This window comes from Hyperoodon ampullatus (genome assembly GCF_949752795.1).
Source record: "Hyperoodon ampullatus genome assembly, chromosome: 3".
Taxonomy (NCBI): domain Eukaryota; kingdom Metazoa; phylum Chordata; class Mammalia; order Artiodactyla; family Ziphiidae; genus Hyperoodon; species Hyperoodon ampullatus.
Window position 1 is genome coordinate 167100901 of NC_136916.1, and position 16284 is coordinate 167117184.

Sequence of the window (16284 nt, forward strand, 5' to 3'; positions counted from 1 at the left end):
TCTAACGGGCAGGGGGGCTGTTATCAGGCCAGCCCAGAAGGCTTGGAAATGGCCCTCTCAGGAAGCCAGCCCCACACAGGCTTGTTAAACGTACACCCACACGGACTCAGCAAGCTCCTCCTGAAGACCCAAAGCCCCAGTCCAGTCCTTGCCTCGAAGGGGTAGGGTCTGTAGGGAGGCGGGTACCACCAAGTCCTGTACGGTGGTGTGCAAAGACCAGCAGGGACACTCAGGAGGGTGTGAGAAGCAAGTGAGGTCTGAGGGGCCTGAGGAATTTCTCCAAGTGAGACTCCAGGCAGAAGGGTGACTGGACACCACCGGCGTGTGTGCTGAGGCAGGGCGGGGAGGCTGCCACAGGGTGTGCGGTGGCTGCAACGGGCCAGGGAGACCCACTTTCCCAGGCCTCCAGGCCCCAGACTCAGTGGGGAGCTGACTGCCTTGGCCTGGTGCCTGGTGGACCAGGGAAGGGAGGGTGGCATTGACTGCAGGTCCCTGGGCTGGGCACTACCCACCCCTCAGGGGTATCATCTCACCAACTGGACACTCCTCCAAGGCTGGCTAACTTGAGAGAACGCTGCTTCAGAACCTACAAGAGCCAGAGGGGGCAGTTCCTCAGTGGAGCCCGGCCCTGCAGCAAAGGGGCTGAGCCAGCCCGAACGTGAGGAGGAAAGAGGGGTGGGGGGGCAGCGAGGGGACCAGAACCCCTCCCTGGGATGGGCCTCCCAGCAAGTGTCCACCCTGCAGTTGCTCAAGAAACAGGGAGAGAAGGCCACAGGCAGCCAGCCCGAACAGCGATCCATCAGCCCCAGGCAGGCCCAGGCCAGTCACGCTAAGACGACACCAAGAGGCTCAGATGTGCAACCACGCTTGGGTGGACACTCCCTCCCCGGGGGCCGCCACAGCCCAGTCCCTCCACCACCTCCAGCCCCCAGCCCAGTCTGCCAAGTCTCTATGTACTGGACTCAGCGATCTTCGCGTTCCAGGCCCTCAGGACAGGGCTGGCACCCAGGAGGTGCTCAGTAGGTGTCTGATGAGTAAGTGAATCCAAGTTAACTCCTCCAGAGCACAGGTCAAGTTGTTCGTTGAATAATTAGTTGAGTACCTACTGTGTGCCAGCCATGTGATGGGTGCTTGGGATAGAGCAGTGAACAAAAGAACAGAAGGCTGTGCCCTCCTGGGGCGGCCAGCCCAGTGGTTTCATTCATCTTCGTGTCCCCATTACCCATGGCAGCACCCCTACATCCCACCCCAGGCTCACTGGGTGCTGAATGGGTGGCTGGAAGAGAAGGCCCGAGGCACCTGTCAGACCTGGGCTGAAGCGCTTACTAGTTCTGTGACCCAGCAAACACGGGTTGTTGTCAGCTTCTCAGCACAACAAGAACCCCACCCCCACTAAGCATCTTTGCTATCACTGCTATTATTGCTGTCCTGCCCACTTCGTCCACACCCTGTAAAGGACTGAGTATCTGGAACTTTCTACCCTCCTTCCACACACAATACTCCTGATGCAGTGAGGCTGCTTGAGATAATGCTTGTGCTAGAAACGGCATTATCTTATTTGTTCCTCAAAGTAACCTTTGAGATAAAGATTGAGGCTCAGAGAAGCTAAGTAATTCACCTAAGGCCGGATGAGCAGTAAGTGTCAGACCCAGGATTTGAACCCGGATCTAACAGGGCAAAATCCACCGCTTTCTCCTGTACTAGGTTCCTTTCCTCTTTGCTAAAATACCTCCATCCGCCTAAGAGGGTGAACTACTGTCCCACTGCCCAGGACTGAGGGGGCCCCGGAACATAGGACTCTCGGTGCTAAGACCGGGAGAGGCCGCCTAAAGCCACACCCTGCCAGGCCTCACCCACCACCCTCAGCGCCCAGTAACCCAGCTGCACCCTGTAGCCTTCAGTGATGCTGTCACTGCTCTCCTCAGGCCGCAGGTGACACTGTCCCACCACTTGGACAATCATGTCTCAGTGTGGTCCGGGAACTCCCTGCGCCACCATCCCCCGGGGGCTGGTTAACAACCCTGTTCCCTGAACCCAACGCCACCAAGACTTCCCAAAGCAGAAGCTTGGACCCAGCCTGGGACTCTGAGTTACTAAGCAGCCCCAGGTGAGTCAGCTGCCCAGAGGCTGAGGGACTGCCCTGAGTGGGAAGCTTCCTGTGGCTGGTGACCGGCTCGCTCTACTTCTGGTGCAGCGTCCCCCGCCCCGCTCCACAGGCGGTGCTCCTTAAATGCTAAGAATGCTGGCTGAGGGCAGGGGCTTTCAGACATGCCTGATGACACAAATCACCGGAGGATCAATTTTGAAATGCAGATTTCCAGTCTGCATCTTGGACGGAGAATCGCCACCCTAGAGGAGAGGTCTGGCAATCCATAATGTCCGAGCTCCCTTAATTCGGTGCAGCTCAGAGCGTGTCCGTGGACCAGCAGCACTGGCAAAACCTGGGAGCTTATAAAGAGTGCAGAAGCCTAGGCCCTGACCCAAACGGCTGCATCAGAATCACTGGGTGTGGAGCCCTACAAACTGGGTTCTAAAAAGCTGGCTCGGTGATTCTTTGATCTGAAAAGTTCAGAGAAATATCAGTGTAGAATAATGGAACTAGAGTCGTAAGTGGGCTGGAGTCCTATTCTACGAACATCTCCAAGCCTCGGTCTACTCGTGCCCTGAATGGGAATCGCAGCCCCGACCCCACTCCCCAAGTGGCTGTTGTGATGAGTAACCGGGGTCCACGTAAAAGTTCATGCTCAGAATCCAGCACGCAGCTGAAGCTCAGGAAATGCTTGTTCATTCTCCCTCCTTACTGGCACTGTTTTAACACCCATGAAGTCGGGAAAACTAAGGTTTCAGTGGTTCAAGTAATGTGCACAAGGTCACTCAGAGGGAAAATACCTGGGGATTCGGACTCCATGTCTGGCAGGCCCGTGAAAGGCCAAAAAAACATCTGTTCTGCCTGGTGCTGGCACCACCACGTGCTGTGCTTGATGAACAGGGACAGACACACCTGGGGGGTAGCAGGGTCTGAGGCCACAACACCAGGTTTCCTGTGGCTGCGGCTGCCCTTTATAGTTTACGTGGCTCTCATCTCACCCGCCTGCCAAACTCTGCTCAGTCTCATCTTGGTGGCTGACGGGGATGGTTTTGAGACGTCTCAGAAGACCTCTTCCTATTTGCAGCAACATGGATGGACTTGGAGGGCATTACGCTAAGTGAAATAAGTCAGACAGAGAAAAACAAATACTGCATGATATCATTTATATGTGGAATCTAAACAATACAACAGGGGGCTTCCCTGGTGGCGCAGTGGTTAAGAATCCACCTGCCAGTGCAGAGGACACGGGTTTGAGCCCTGGTCCGGGAAGATCCCACATGCCACGGAGCCACTAAGCCCGTGTGCCACAACTACTGAGCCTGTGCTCTAGAGCCCATGAGCTGCAACTACTGAGCCCATGCTCTGCAACAAGAGAAAACACCACAATGAGAAGCCCGTGCACCGCAACACAGAGTAGCCCCCGCTCACTGCAACTAGAGAAAGCCCGTGTGCAGCAATGAAGGCCCAACACAGCCAAAAGTAAATAAATAAATTTATTTAAAAAAAAAATTTTTTTTTAAAGAAGCAGACTCACAGATATAGAGAACAAACTAGTGATCACCAGGTTGGGGGAGGGGACAATACAGGAGTGGGGGAGTGGGAGGTACAAAGTATTGGGTGTAAGATAGGCTCAAGGATGTATTGTACAACACGAGGAATATAGCCAATATTTGTAATAACTGTAGATGGAAAGTAAAATTTCCAATTTGTATAAAAATTCAAAATTAAAAAGAAAAAGACCTCGTCCCTCTTCCTGGCTCCTCAGATGGGAAGCAGTGGCTTTCACACAGGTCAAAGGTCTGGAACCCTCCACCACCTGCCAAGCACAAGGTCACCCAGAGGGACAGGAATACACCCACTTGAGGGCAATGTGAATCAGGAGCAAAGGCCCTCTGGGTGCAGCCTGGTGCAAAGCCGGCCGACGGCAGGTGCTCTGGGTAAGTGAAGAGGTGCACCAGTTAGAACGCCTTCAGCAGCAAGTAATGACTGAACACCCGACTCAACAAGGCTTCAACAAGAAGGCGTTTATTATCTCAGGTAACAGGAAGTCCAGGGAAGGACCGCTGCAGGCGTGGGGCGTCAGCAGCTCGGCAGCATGAGCAGGCTCTCCCCGTGTCTCCGTGTCCCCACCCTCCGTAACCCACGGAGCCCCCTCACTCCTGAGCCGAGAGTCTCCTGGCACAAAATGGCTGCAGCTCCACGTCTCAAAAGTATGAACCATTTCCAGGGCAAGAAGAGAGAACGTTCTTCTTCCCTCTTAAGCATGTACGTCACTCTTAAGCATGAAGAAATCCTTCCCAGAAGCCCCCTCCCACAGCAGATGTCTCTGATGTCTCATGGGCTGGAGCTGAGTCACATGCTCATGCCTCAACCAATGACAGGCAAGGGAGTAGACCCTTGGGGCCAAGGCCCACCTATCATAAAACACATGGCACTCAGAGGGGCCGACAGCTGAACAAAATCAGGGCTCAATTAGGAAGAAGCAAAATGAGTGGAGGCGGAGAATGCTGGATGGACACCATCAACCCCACAGGTAAACACCAGTCCCCGCAGCGCAACACCCCGCAGGGACGGGGTCATCACCTGTACCTGGGCCCTCACATCCATTTTGGAAGGCCCTCAGCCTTGCTTCCTGAAAGACCGGTTCCAACCGGTCAGAAGCCTACCCTGGTGAAAGTCTGCGGGCCACTTGGACACAGCACACCCAGTGCGGCCTAGGAGGCTGGCGGCCCACTAAAGCAGGAGCACGCCTTCTGTCCTGCAGAAGGACCACCACAGTGGGCAGACCAGGCACATGCCCAGCAGACAGTGTGGCAGAGGGGAAGCGGCCCTGAGCGGGGAGGTGGGAGACGCCAGCACCCACCACGAGACAGCCCATGCTACCTCTGCTGTCTAAGGGCTTACTCTGTGCAGGCCCCGGGCTAAAAGCACTTTCAGGTGCTCTTTGGCTTATTTATTTTGTTCTGTTCTCATGCGGTCCTTCCGGCCACCTTACCAGTTTAGCACTGTCATTACAGGTTCATGATCCCTTGTCCATAATTTCCAAAATCCAGACCTCTCTACAAACCAAAAGCTGGGTTTTGTCGTTAACTTACTGGGCAGTTAAACTGAACCAACATAAGGTTATTTGGAGTCTATTTATCCCTTTTGCAATGACTGTTGATATGTTTTGATGCAGAAATACTGCTTGCTTTCTCATGAAGCACTGCCGCTAACCCCAGGGGGAGTGTCACGTAATGTCCAGTAAATACACTGCACTCTGAAAAATTCTGCATCCTGAAACACAACTGGCCCCAAGGGTTTCAGAAAAGGAATTTTGGACGTGTGTCCCCACTTTACACATGGGGTTTCACAAGGCAGAGTAACACTCTGACCCAGGGTCCAGACCTCTGACCCACTCTGCTCACCTCTGCCATCGCCGGCTGATGGCTTTAAGGAAGACACCTCTCTCTCTCTGGGCCTGTTTTCTCATCTATAAGATGGGGAGGTTGGACTAGACCAGTGGGTTTCAAATGTGTTTTTTTTAAGCACATTAGCCCTTCCTTCAAAGGAAACTTTAAGGGAAAATGTACCTGCTCCAGTGAGTGAGGCCTGCCCACCTGGTCACCAGGGTGCTTTCTCGACAGGACAGTGTGAAAACTGCTATCCCATGTGATCGCTCAGGGCCCATCTGGTTCTAACTCTCTGTGGTTGTCTTCTCAGAGGCAAACAGCCTTTTCTGTGAGGGAAGGACAGCTAGGAGGAACCTGAACCAGACCTTGACAGATGGCTAGGCTTCTGACCTGCAGAGAGGACTCTGGAGCCCAACAGCTTGAGCACAGGTGAGAGATGAAAAGCAAGGGGAGCGAGAAGGTCCAGGAGGCCAAACCAGCCAACGGAGGGGCCCTGCACACCCAGGGGATGGGAGGTCAGGCTGGAAAGGCTGGCTGGCCAAGCGGATGGATGTCGGGTATCCTCCTTCCTCTCCACTCAGAGCCTGAAATTTCTGTGTCCTGGAGTCGGGGGGTGGGGGGTGGGGCGTGGAGGAGGAGCCGAGCAGTCCCAGCCCCACTGTGTGGAGCCACAAGGTCACAGTGTTTTTGCCCTGACCGCAGCGACCACGTGAGCCCCAATGCCTAGCTCAGAGCCACCCATGTGCATTGTGGAATAAGTGAATCTTCTGGATCCAAAAATCAGGACGTGTGGTCTGCCACAAAGGCATGTCCTTCAGAGGACAGCAGGACAGAGCATTTGAATGCAGGACGCTGGCCCGGGAAGGCTAGGAGGGAGCGTCTCCTAAGTTTCCTTCCCCTGTGTCTGGGGGCTTCCCGAGAGTCTGCTGTACCCCAGGAGTGTCCAAAGAAGCCATTCCTACACGCCAGGGCTACCTTCTCACCCCACTGCAGGCTCTCAGATACACCTCAGCCTTGTTTCCTAAGAAGCCCCTCGGGCGGGCAGAGGGGCCCCCCATCCACCATTACCTCTCCGCCTCTCTGGGAAACCTCCAGGGGCCTGAGCGAGCCCGGCCCTCCTCCGAAAGGGGAAGCCACAGTGCCACCGTGCCCTCCTTCAAACCACAGGAATATCAGCTATTGGCAAAGGCGAGAACCTCACTCTCACTCAAAGATCTAAGTATATTTCGTAACCAAACTCTGCTCCCCTAAATATTCTTTGTTTCAGGCACCACTTCCCTACCTACCCCTCACCAAGAGGTAATTAAAGTGACCCCAAATCACACCTAACCAGAAGGGCGATGGTCCCTTCAAGGAGACGCTGTGATTAGGGCCTAATTGCTCTAAGTGAGCTCAGCAACTGAGCCCGTCTGAGAAGCTGAGCAGCCTGGGGAAGTGGGGAGAGGCCGACACCGCCTCAGAGCGAGTGGCTGTCTTTCGGGGCGGGTGAAGGCTCCAAAAGGCCTGTTACTGAAGTACGCGGAAGTCTTGACCAGGCACAGCTCAGGTGTGTCATCTCGAGGTCTCCCACACTTTTTCCCAACCAGGTGATAGCCAGGACCTGGCCTGCCTTGCCCAGGGTCATGCTGAGCCAGCAGGAGGGAGTGCACACCAGTGTTTTGCATATACCAAGTTTAACATATATCAACTCATTTCATCCTCACAGCCACCCTGATGGGTTAGGTATTATTAACCCTATATTACTGATGAGGAAACGCAGGCTCAGAGATGTTAAGTAACTGGCTCAAGGTCACCCAGCCAGCCAGAGGCCGAACTGAAGCCCAGGGGCCAGATCACTGTACTTTCTCACACAGCAGTGAACCTAGCCACTAGAGTTAGGAGGCTAGAGGGCGACCACCTGGGGACAGAAGGCAGCTGGGACTGCCCTCCCAGGGCCAGGGCTGACCTGTGAGCCGACAAGAAGCCGATGTGCGGTTCTCCATGTTCACCCCTGACCCCTTGGGCGGCCACGCCATCTCCAGGCCAGGGCCCTTCCCACTTCCCTGTGCCCACCCATCCCCTGCAGGTCGGGGGTGGGGCCCGAGAGTGTGCGCTCCTCACATGCTCCCAGACGATGCCCATGCTGCTGGACCCCTGACCACACTTGAGGTAGCAAAAGCCTGGGCTTGAGTGGACTCTCCCACCCCCCTTAGCCTGTATGTATTCCCATCCCCACTCTCTTGCTGGAACTCATCAGGGCCTGGCATTTAGCTGCCACACATTTTGGCTCCTTGAGACGGAGTGATCAAAAGCAGTGACTGCAGTGGGGTATGAGGCAGAAAAGGAACTTCTGGGCTCTGTTTCCAGCTTGGCATTGGCCCTTTTCTTCCTTATACACCTCTTGGCAAAACTATCTAAACCAATTTATCTCACAGGAGTCAGGCTGGAGCAGCAGGCTCTGAAAGTGTCTGCTATTTACCGGCCTCCATGGGGAGGGGCTGCCATGCCTGGAGCACAGACGCTGAGGTGCTGAGCGGAGAGGCCCGCTGCAGGCGGGGAGCGGCGAGAACGAAGCTTCCCGGGGCTCCCACATCACTCAGAGAAAACCCAGAGCCTTAACCATGACCCACGAGGCCCCATGCCATCTGGCCCTGCCGCCCCTCTGCCCTCACCAGGCTTCTGCCCTTGAAGTCCCCTCCCTGGAACACACTCCACCAACTTAGCTCTTATCTCGGATGCTGCCTTCCCGTCGAGGCCTTCCCCGGCCACCCGTTTAAACAAGCCCCACCCCCATCCCACCCCAAAGCACTTTTCCTTCTTCCCCTCTTTATTCTTCTCATACCACTTACCACCATCGGACATCCTGTACATTTTACTTCATGATTTTATTTATCTGTCTCCCTGCCCCTTCCCTACTAGAATGTGGGTGTCATAAGGGCAGGGATGTTTGTCTGATGTGGTCACTGGTAGATCCCGTGCCTAAAACAGTGACCAGCACATAGGCAAGTACTCAGTTTTTGTGGAATGAATGAATAAGTGAATGAATGAAGGGCCTGCCTACTAAGGTGTGAGGCTCTGTGGCTAGCCCTGGGAGTCTTTAGACTCCTTTGAATCTCGTAACAACCCCTACAAGGTAAGTCTTTTAATCCTCATTCTAAGACGAAACAACTGAGGCTCCGAGTGGTTAAGTAATTTGACCAAGGTCACAGAGTTAGGAAGTGGCAGGTCCAGGACTCAGGCACTGGTCTGGCTGGTTCCAAAGACTGTGCCCTTTTCTGCCTGTGGTTGCCTTCAAGGTAAATGTCTTAGTATGACAAACATGACATTAACTCGCTGTCCTTATTCTAAACAGCAAATGTTTTAGCTTAGGGATTTTGCCAAATCTGACCAAAACTTGAGGTCTAGTGCACCCAGGTGGGTCTGGTGCCCCCAAAGCCAGGAGGAAGTCCCACTGCCAGTCAAGGGAGCCCCCATCAGCCAAAGAAAGGGAAAGACCCTCCTACAAGCACTTCTCTGAACCCCAAAGGAAAGCCACAATAATTCTGTTTTGTTTCATCCTTTTTCTTTTTTTTTTTTAATCTTCCTGAGCAATCTCTTTGACCTTTTCTAGTCTGTGTGACCTTCGGCCATCAATGGCTGCTGCTTACCACGTGGGTTCTGGGGCAGAAATCTCTCTCTCATGAGTTTCCCCAAACCAAACTTGCACATAGACCCATGGACCACAGTGCCCCGTACAACCTGCTCCCCCCGCAAGCCCCATTAATGACTGTGGCTTAGATTCTAGGGACCAAGCCTTGGAAAGGGAGCCAAGCCTAGAGGGGCCATGAAGGTAAGATCGGCTCAAGCCACTGCAAGCCCATCTACCCTCTCATTCCAGAGACCACCATAGTTTGAGTTACCCCACCTCCCCTACCCATCATTCTCAGTCACATGATCTTGTCTGTTTTCTTCAAATCACTTCTCACTATCTGAAGCTACCTGGTTTACTGTGTCCGTATTTGCTTACCATCTGTCTCAGAGGAGGAGGTAAGCGCATGACGGTAGAAGCTTGGTCAGTGCTATTCACCACTGTTGATGCCTGGCACATGTGGGCATGCAAATATTGGTTGAATGAGTAAATAAAGCAGGAAACAAGTGGGTTCTGAAGGGAAAAACCAGGGGGCTCACAAATGAACTGACTTAATCCTAAGATCAACCTGCCCTGAAGGTATTACATGCCCACACAGCTGGGAAGTGACAAAGTAGACCCAGGATTGTCGAACTCTGAAGAAACAAGAAAACTTTGCAGGTACAGGGAAGAGAGGCAAGAGGGCAAGCTCGTGACCCTTACAGGGACAGCAAGGTCAGGCTGCCACTGGGGCCCAGGGGACTGAACGCCTTTTCCTCAAATGCTCGCTTAACTGAGAAGAGTCAGCATGTTCCACATGCCCCTGCTATGATCATGGCACCTGCATCTGCCCAGGAAATACCGGCCCAAAGCAAGGTACCACAGTTGAGAGTGCACAAAACCAAGTTCTTATTTTGAGGCTCTGATACCATAAAAGGCACAAATATAAACCATTCCTGAAGAGGACACACGACATCCCTCTCCATTTCTGGGTAGTTTGAGGCGAGAAGGTTGAAAACAGTGTGGCGGTCCTTTTTCAGAAGTGTCATTTATTCATTCATTCATTTGTTCAGCCAACATGTGCTCACCCAGCCTCAGGAAGCCTGAGATGAAATGTGACAAAACCTCTGCCCTCTCACCAGTCCATTGGTGCCTGCGGTTTTGGCGGGCACTAAAAGACAAGCAAATATTAAGGATACTTGCTTCCAAAACAAATAAGGACACGTGGAGCTGTGCTCTGAAATGGGATTTTGGATGCAATTTTGATTCCATTGGGTATGAGAACCAGTTGAGTCAACCGGGTCATAGACTAACTCCAGGCACCAGGTTCCTACTCCTTGGATCTCTCCGACCCCCTCTTCCTCTAGGCCCCAAGCCCCTCACACACCCAACTCCATTTCCCAACATTCTTCAACCACATTGCCACCTCTCTCCACAATATTCTCCCTCCTGACTCCCCTGACTCTATTTCCCCCATATTCCCAAACCCGACCTCCCTAGATCCACAGCTTCGACATCCTACCCTCTGGACCCCGGGACACATCTCAACCCGACTTCCACCACCACCCCCCACACACCCCAAGCCTGGGCTTCCACCTGGAGCCCCTTGAACGCCATCTGTTTACAGAGCATATTTCCCAGGGGTCTCTGCTCACCACTTCCATTCGCAGGACCCCCGTAAATACATCGTGACTCCGAGTACACCATACACACACCCTGGATCCCCATACATCCACACCCGAGTCCTGAGGACGCACCCTCCCCCATCACCTCCAACTTCTCAGAGCCCCTAGGCCGGCCCCTGACCCCCTGGGACCCCAGTACAGCAGCCGACTCCGAGACACCCACCCCCTGACTCCGCAGAAGCCCGCCCTGCACGCCGGAACTCTGGGACGCCCGGCACAAGCCCTCGGCCGCAGGACGCCCCCACCGCGCCGCTCCGCGGACCCCGGGTTCCCGAGGCCCTGGCCCCGCCGCGCACATCTCCGGGCTCAGCGCCCTCGTGACCCGGCCGCGCCCCTGCCCGCGCCCCTGCCCGCGTCCCGCCGCGCCTCGGGGGCCCGGCCCGGCGATCGGCGGAGGCCGCGGCGCCTCCAGCAGCCCAGGCCGGAGCTCCCGGCGCGTACCGTTGGCGATGAGCTTGGCCGACAGCTGCTTGACGAGCTCGGGGATCCGCTCCCACTGGCACTCGGAGCGGCAGCGCTCGATCTCCGTCTCCAGCCGCGAGCCCGCCTTCCTGGTCGCCATCGCGGCCTGGCCGGGCCCGGCCAGCCCCCCCGCAGGCCCCGCAGGCCCCGCCGCCGCCGCCGCCGCCCGGGCGCCCCCGTCGCCGCCTCCCGCTGCCGCCGCGGGCTCGGGCTCCGGCTCCCGGCTCCGCGGCGTAACGGGAGCGCCGGCTGGGGAAGGGGCGGGGAGGCGGGCGGCGGCGGCTGGCGCGGCGGGGCCCCGGGCGCCGCGAGGAGCGGCCCCTACCGGCCAGGGCCGGAGCCGCAGTGCGGGTCCGGGTCCGGGTCGGGGCCGGGGCCGGGGCCGGTCCCGGGGCGAGGCCCGGGCGGGGGGGAGGGGGAGGCGCGAGGAGGGGCGAGGTGCGGCGGAGGCCGGGTCGGGGAAGGAGGCCCGGGAACGGGACCTGGAGGGGGCCTGGGGCTGGGGTCCAGATTCGAGGGGGAAGGCGTGGAAGAGAGAGGTGAGGAAGAGCAGGGGCTGTGGTGGTAGGGGTCTGGCCGAATGGGGGCGTGGAGGAGGGAGACCCGGGAGGAAGGGAGGGAGCGAGGCAGAGACTGGGAGCCCCGCAGACCCTCAGGAATAGGGCCTAGAAAGGGCAGTGACCCTGAGGACGGTCACGGGCCAGGCCGGAGTAGTGGGCCTGGGATATGAGGTGGGTGTGACGGGGAGGCCTGCCTGAGCCTGCCGTGCCATCTCAGGTTTCTGGGAGATCCCTCTGGGCCTGGCTTGGCCTGTGCCCCTTAGCAGGCCCCCTCTGCCCCAGGCAGCCTTCGCCCCACCCAGTTCGAGGTGGGTGGAGACTCATCCCTCTCAAGCAGGCTCAGCACCTGCCCAGGGCTCCATCAATGTCTGTTCAGGCGAGTTGGATTGAGCCGGGCAAGGACTGCCAGCTCAGATGTCAGCTCCCTTGCCGTCTGAGGAGGATGGAGAGTCTGCAGTGGGGTTTCCTTGTCTTGGCCTTGCAGACAGAGCTGAGGGCCGGTGTCCAAACTGTGCCTTCTTTCAGTTACCCGATAACTATGTAGTCATCACCTACTACGGCTAGGTCCTGTTGCAGGTGCTGGGGATACAGCAGGAAACTAACAGAACACCTGCCTTGGTTACATTCCAGGCAGGGGAATAAATAAGCAAAATAAAGTAGTAAATCAGAAGGTAAAAATGGTTAGCTGAAAAAACAGAGCAGCGTCCAATGGGGAGAATAAAGCATTGACAGGGTGGTAAGAGATGGCCTCCTTGAAGTGACATTGGACAAAAGCTTGAAGAAGGTGAGAGAGACTGTCTCTGGGCAGAGGGTACCGCAAGTACAAAGGCCCTGGAGCATATTTAATAAGTTGGGGGAACAGGAAAGAGACCCAAGTGTCTGGGGTAGAGAAAGGGAGGGGGTCGAAGCGGGAGAGCTCAGAGGTGGGAGTCAGAGCTGAGTTCATGTTGGGCCTGCAGACCATTATGGAGACTTTGGCTTTTCCTCTGGTGAAATGGGGCATCCATGCAGACTTTTAATGAACGTCATGATGTGACCTACATTTTAGGAATACCCCTGTGGCTGCAGGGCTGAGAATACTGCCAGTAGTTCAGGAGGGAGATGGTGGTGGATGGACCAGGGTGATAGCTGTGGCAGTGGTGAGAGGGTCGGATTCTGGATACCGTGTTTGAGGATGGAGCTGACAGTCTGGAATGTCAGGTATGAGGAAGCACCAAGTCATAGTCAACATCATCCCTTCCAGGGGTGCCTTACTCTAGCTTTCCAGGAGTTCTTACCTGCAGGTTCGTCTCTCACCCCCTCAGCAGCCCTGGGGCTGTTCTTGGAAGGAAAAGACATGGACCCCAGTCAACCAAGGGTGAAGCTGAAACTCAGATATTCAGAGATGTGAGGAAGGCAGATCCGGAGATGCCTTCTGATGTGACCGGCATAACCTCAGGCACCTGCAAGGACCTATGAGGTGATGAAGGTTGGCCTGATGAGCCTCAGATGCTATGGACAGCTCAAGGAGAGGGGAAATAGAATGTCAAAGTTTCAACAGAGGTCCCTTTGGGGGCTTGGATTCTTTCGTTTCACCAAAAGGAAATGGGAAGAGAAGTAGAAGGAAGCTCCACAGGAGGTATTTCCACCACCATCCCCGGACGCTCATATTCTCCTCTTAGCACGGAGGTCTGTTTCTCCAGATGCTTGCACAGGATGTCCTCTCCCCTCTGGTCCAGGAGGGAAATTCCTGTGCATTCTTTGAGACCCAAGCCAAGGGTCACCAAGAAGCCTTGCTCAACATCTGACAGATCCTGTGTGATCCCACAGTAGTTGCTCTTTCCCTCTGTGATAGGGCTTCTTTTTTTTTTTTTTTTTTTTTTTTTTTTGCAGTACGTGGGCCTCTCACTCTTGTGACCTCTCCCGTTGCGGAGCACAGGCTCTGGACGCGCAGGCTAAGCGGCCATGGCTCACGGGCCCAGCCACTCCACGGCATGTGGGATCTTCCCGGACCGGGGCACGAACCCGTGTCCCCTGCATCGGCAGGTGGACTCTCAACCACTGCGCCACCAGGGAAGCCCCGATAGGGCTTCTTATAACAAACTCTGTCATATAATGACTGATGTTTACATTGCCTCAGTTGCCACACTGTAAGGTATATTATTGGTGTCCATCTCTCTGCTCCCCCACCAGCTGATAAGTTCCAGAGACAAGGCCTGTGTCTTCATGAGGGCAGAGTAGACCTTGACCCTTGACTCAGCATGTGCTGCTTGGCAGTGGCATCAAATAGTTCCTGCCTTCCCCGCCAACAGTTCCTCAGCTATAATACTACCCTGTAGAGTTGATTGTGAATTAAATGAGGAAATACAGGTAAGGCACTTAGAAGGGTGTTGATAGACCATAAGAGTGCAATAAATGTGCCCTGACATTCCGTGTCTCTGTACCCCTTGCACCCAGTGTAGGCTCTGGCACAGTGTAGGAGCTTGAATGAAAGAGTGAATGAATGAATGAATGAATGAATGGACGAGGCTGGAGATCTCCAAGGTCGAGAATCAGCCTGCAGATGTTTTCCTTCAGGATTTAACACAACAATAATAAGTGACTACACTTGAGGCTTCCACCTTCACAGCAGGCCGTCCTGGAAGTGACTGACACCCACCAGCCTACCCTTCTGACCATCTGCCTGAGCGCTGAGTTTGCTGGGATATGGGGGTTGGGAGCAGAAGCTGATAAACATTGTCAGCCTGACAGTTGGGATCCTTGGTCTCTGGGCTCATTCCCACATCTGTGATGTTTTTTGATCCTCACCTGTTGTCCGGCTGCTCTGGCAGCTGCCACAGCAACCCTGAGATATACAGGTGATCACAGGGGGAGCACATCCCCAAATGGTTTTCCAGGTGAGTTTACCTGCAGGCGGCACTCAGGGAACCTCAGTAGTAGCAAGTCGTTCATGCTAATAATAATAATTAAGCCGACATCTTTTTTCCAGGCATTGCTGTTACAGGTTTGACAGGGATGTGAAAAATCACAGCCTGTAGGCCGAATCCAGCCTTGAGGCCTGGCAATGGCTGGCAGGAAAGGAGCTAAGTGGAAGATGGCTCAGGAAGTCTGACTCCAGGATAATTCCTGCAGGAGAGCTGGCTTGCCAGGAGCCATGGAGACTGGCTAAATGTTCAGAGCAAAGGTCAATGCAAATGGGGATGCCTCGGTGGTCTGGAAATGTCCCAGTCCTCTTCCCCCAAAAGCCTGGGCCCCCTGGACAACTAGAATAAGGCAAACAGGGCTTCCCTGGTGGCGCAGTGCTTGAGAGTCCGCCTGCCGATGCAGGGGACGCAGGTTCGTGCGCCGGTCCAGGAAGATCCCACATGCCGCGGAGCAGCTGGGCCCATGAGCCATGGCCGATGAGCCTGTGCGTCCGGAGCCTGTGCTCTGCAACGGGAGAGGCCACAACAATGAGAGGCCCGTGTACCGCAAAAAAAAAAAAAAAAAAAAAAAAAAAAGAATAAGGAAAACAAACTATACTTCAATTAAAAAAAAACAAAAACCCACAACTAGAACAGGGCAAGTGGTAAGCAGAGGGGAGAGGGCTTGAGAAAGGAGGCAGGCTGGGGCGGGGCGGGGGAGCCCCCTGGAAAGAAAGAGACTCGAGTGAACAGGGGCCGGGCCTTTGCCCTTGTGCCTCCCTCGGCCTGGAAGACCCTTCCCACATATCCACGTGGTCCCCTCCCTTCATCTAGGTCCCTGACCCAAGGCCACCTCCTTAGAGGGACCTTCCCGACCACCCCATCCAAACCCACTCCCTGTCCTTCCCTCCACTCTCTGTCCCCTTACTCAGCTGTAGGCTTCTGCTTGTCACCGCCTGATTCATATTTATTCATTTAGTGTTTGTCTGCCTCCCTCACTAGAATGTCAGCTCCATGAGGGCAGGGATTTTGGTGTGGTCTTGTTCACTGCTGCATCCCCAGCACTGAGAATGGCGCCTGGCACGTAGTAGAGACATAGTAAATATTTGTTGAACGGCTGAATGAGTAGAAGGAAGGTGGTGGGGCTGGAGTTGTACTCCAGGCAGACAGGCCCGCAGTCAAGTGCAAATCAGCTTGCTGAAGCATATGGGTCAGGTTTGAGGGGGAGGTGGAAATCCGGAAAGAGGAGATGACAAGGGGCCTCAGTGTGCTAACAGAATAATCGCTGCTAACCTTTGACCTCACCATGCCAGGCAGCAGCCCTGTCATCTGGCTACCTGAGCGGGGAGACTCCCCAGAGCTCAGGGGGTGTGAGCCACGCGTGCTCGGTGAGCCCTGTGGGCGGGCACTACAGCAGTGCTTGTGACGAACTGGGAAACCAGCCACAGTGCTCATGCTTGAGACATGATAGCTGCAGTGCCTTTGGATGTCTTTAATTATGAAGTTTTTGACACCTACAAAAACATATAATTGGGCTTCCCTGGTGGTGCAGTGGTTGAGAGTCCACCTGCCGATGCAGGGGATGCGGGTTCGTGCCCCGGTCCGGGAAGATCCCACATGCCGTGGAG

At 55.1% G+C, this 16284-nt stretch overlaps 1 protein-coding gene across 4 annotated transcripts in view; it reads right to left on the reverse strand.

The window, feature by feature from the left end:
• Positions 1–11314, reverse strand: part of TTC7B (tetratricopeptide repeat domain 7B) — a gene marked incomplete at both ends in the record, with an annotated part of 240931 nt that extends 229617 nt beyond the window's left edge. For all 4 annotated transcript variants that reach the window (XM_079699318.1, XM_079699317.1, XM_079699316.1 and 1 more), the window contains one exon: positions 11194–11314. In XM_079699318.1, coding sequence (XP_079555444.1) covers positions 11194–11314 — 121 coding nt within the window. The remainder of the gene's footprint in view (positions 1–11193) is intronic.
• Between the last annotated feature and the right edge of the window lie 4970 nt (positions 11315–16284).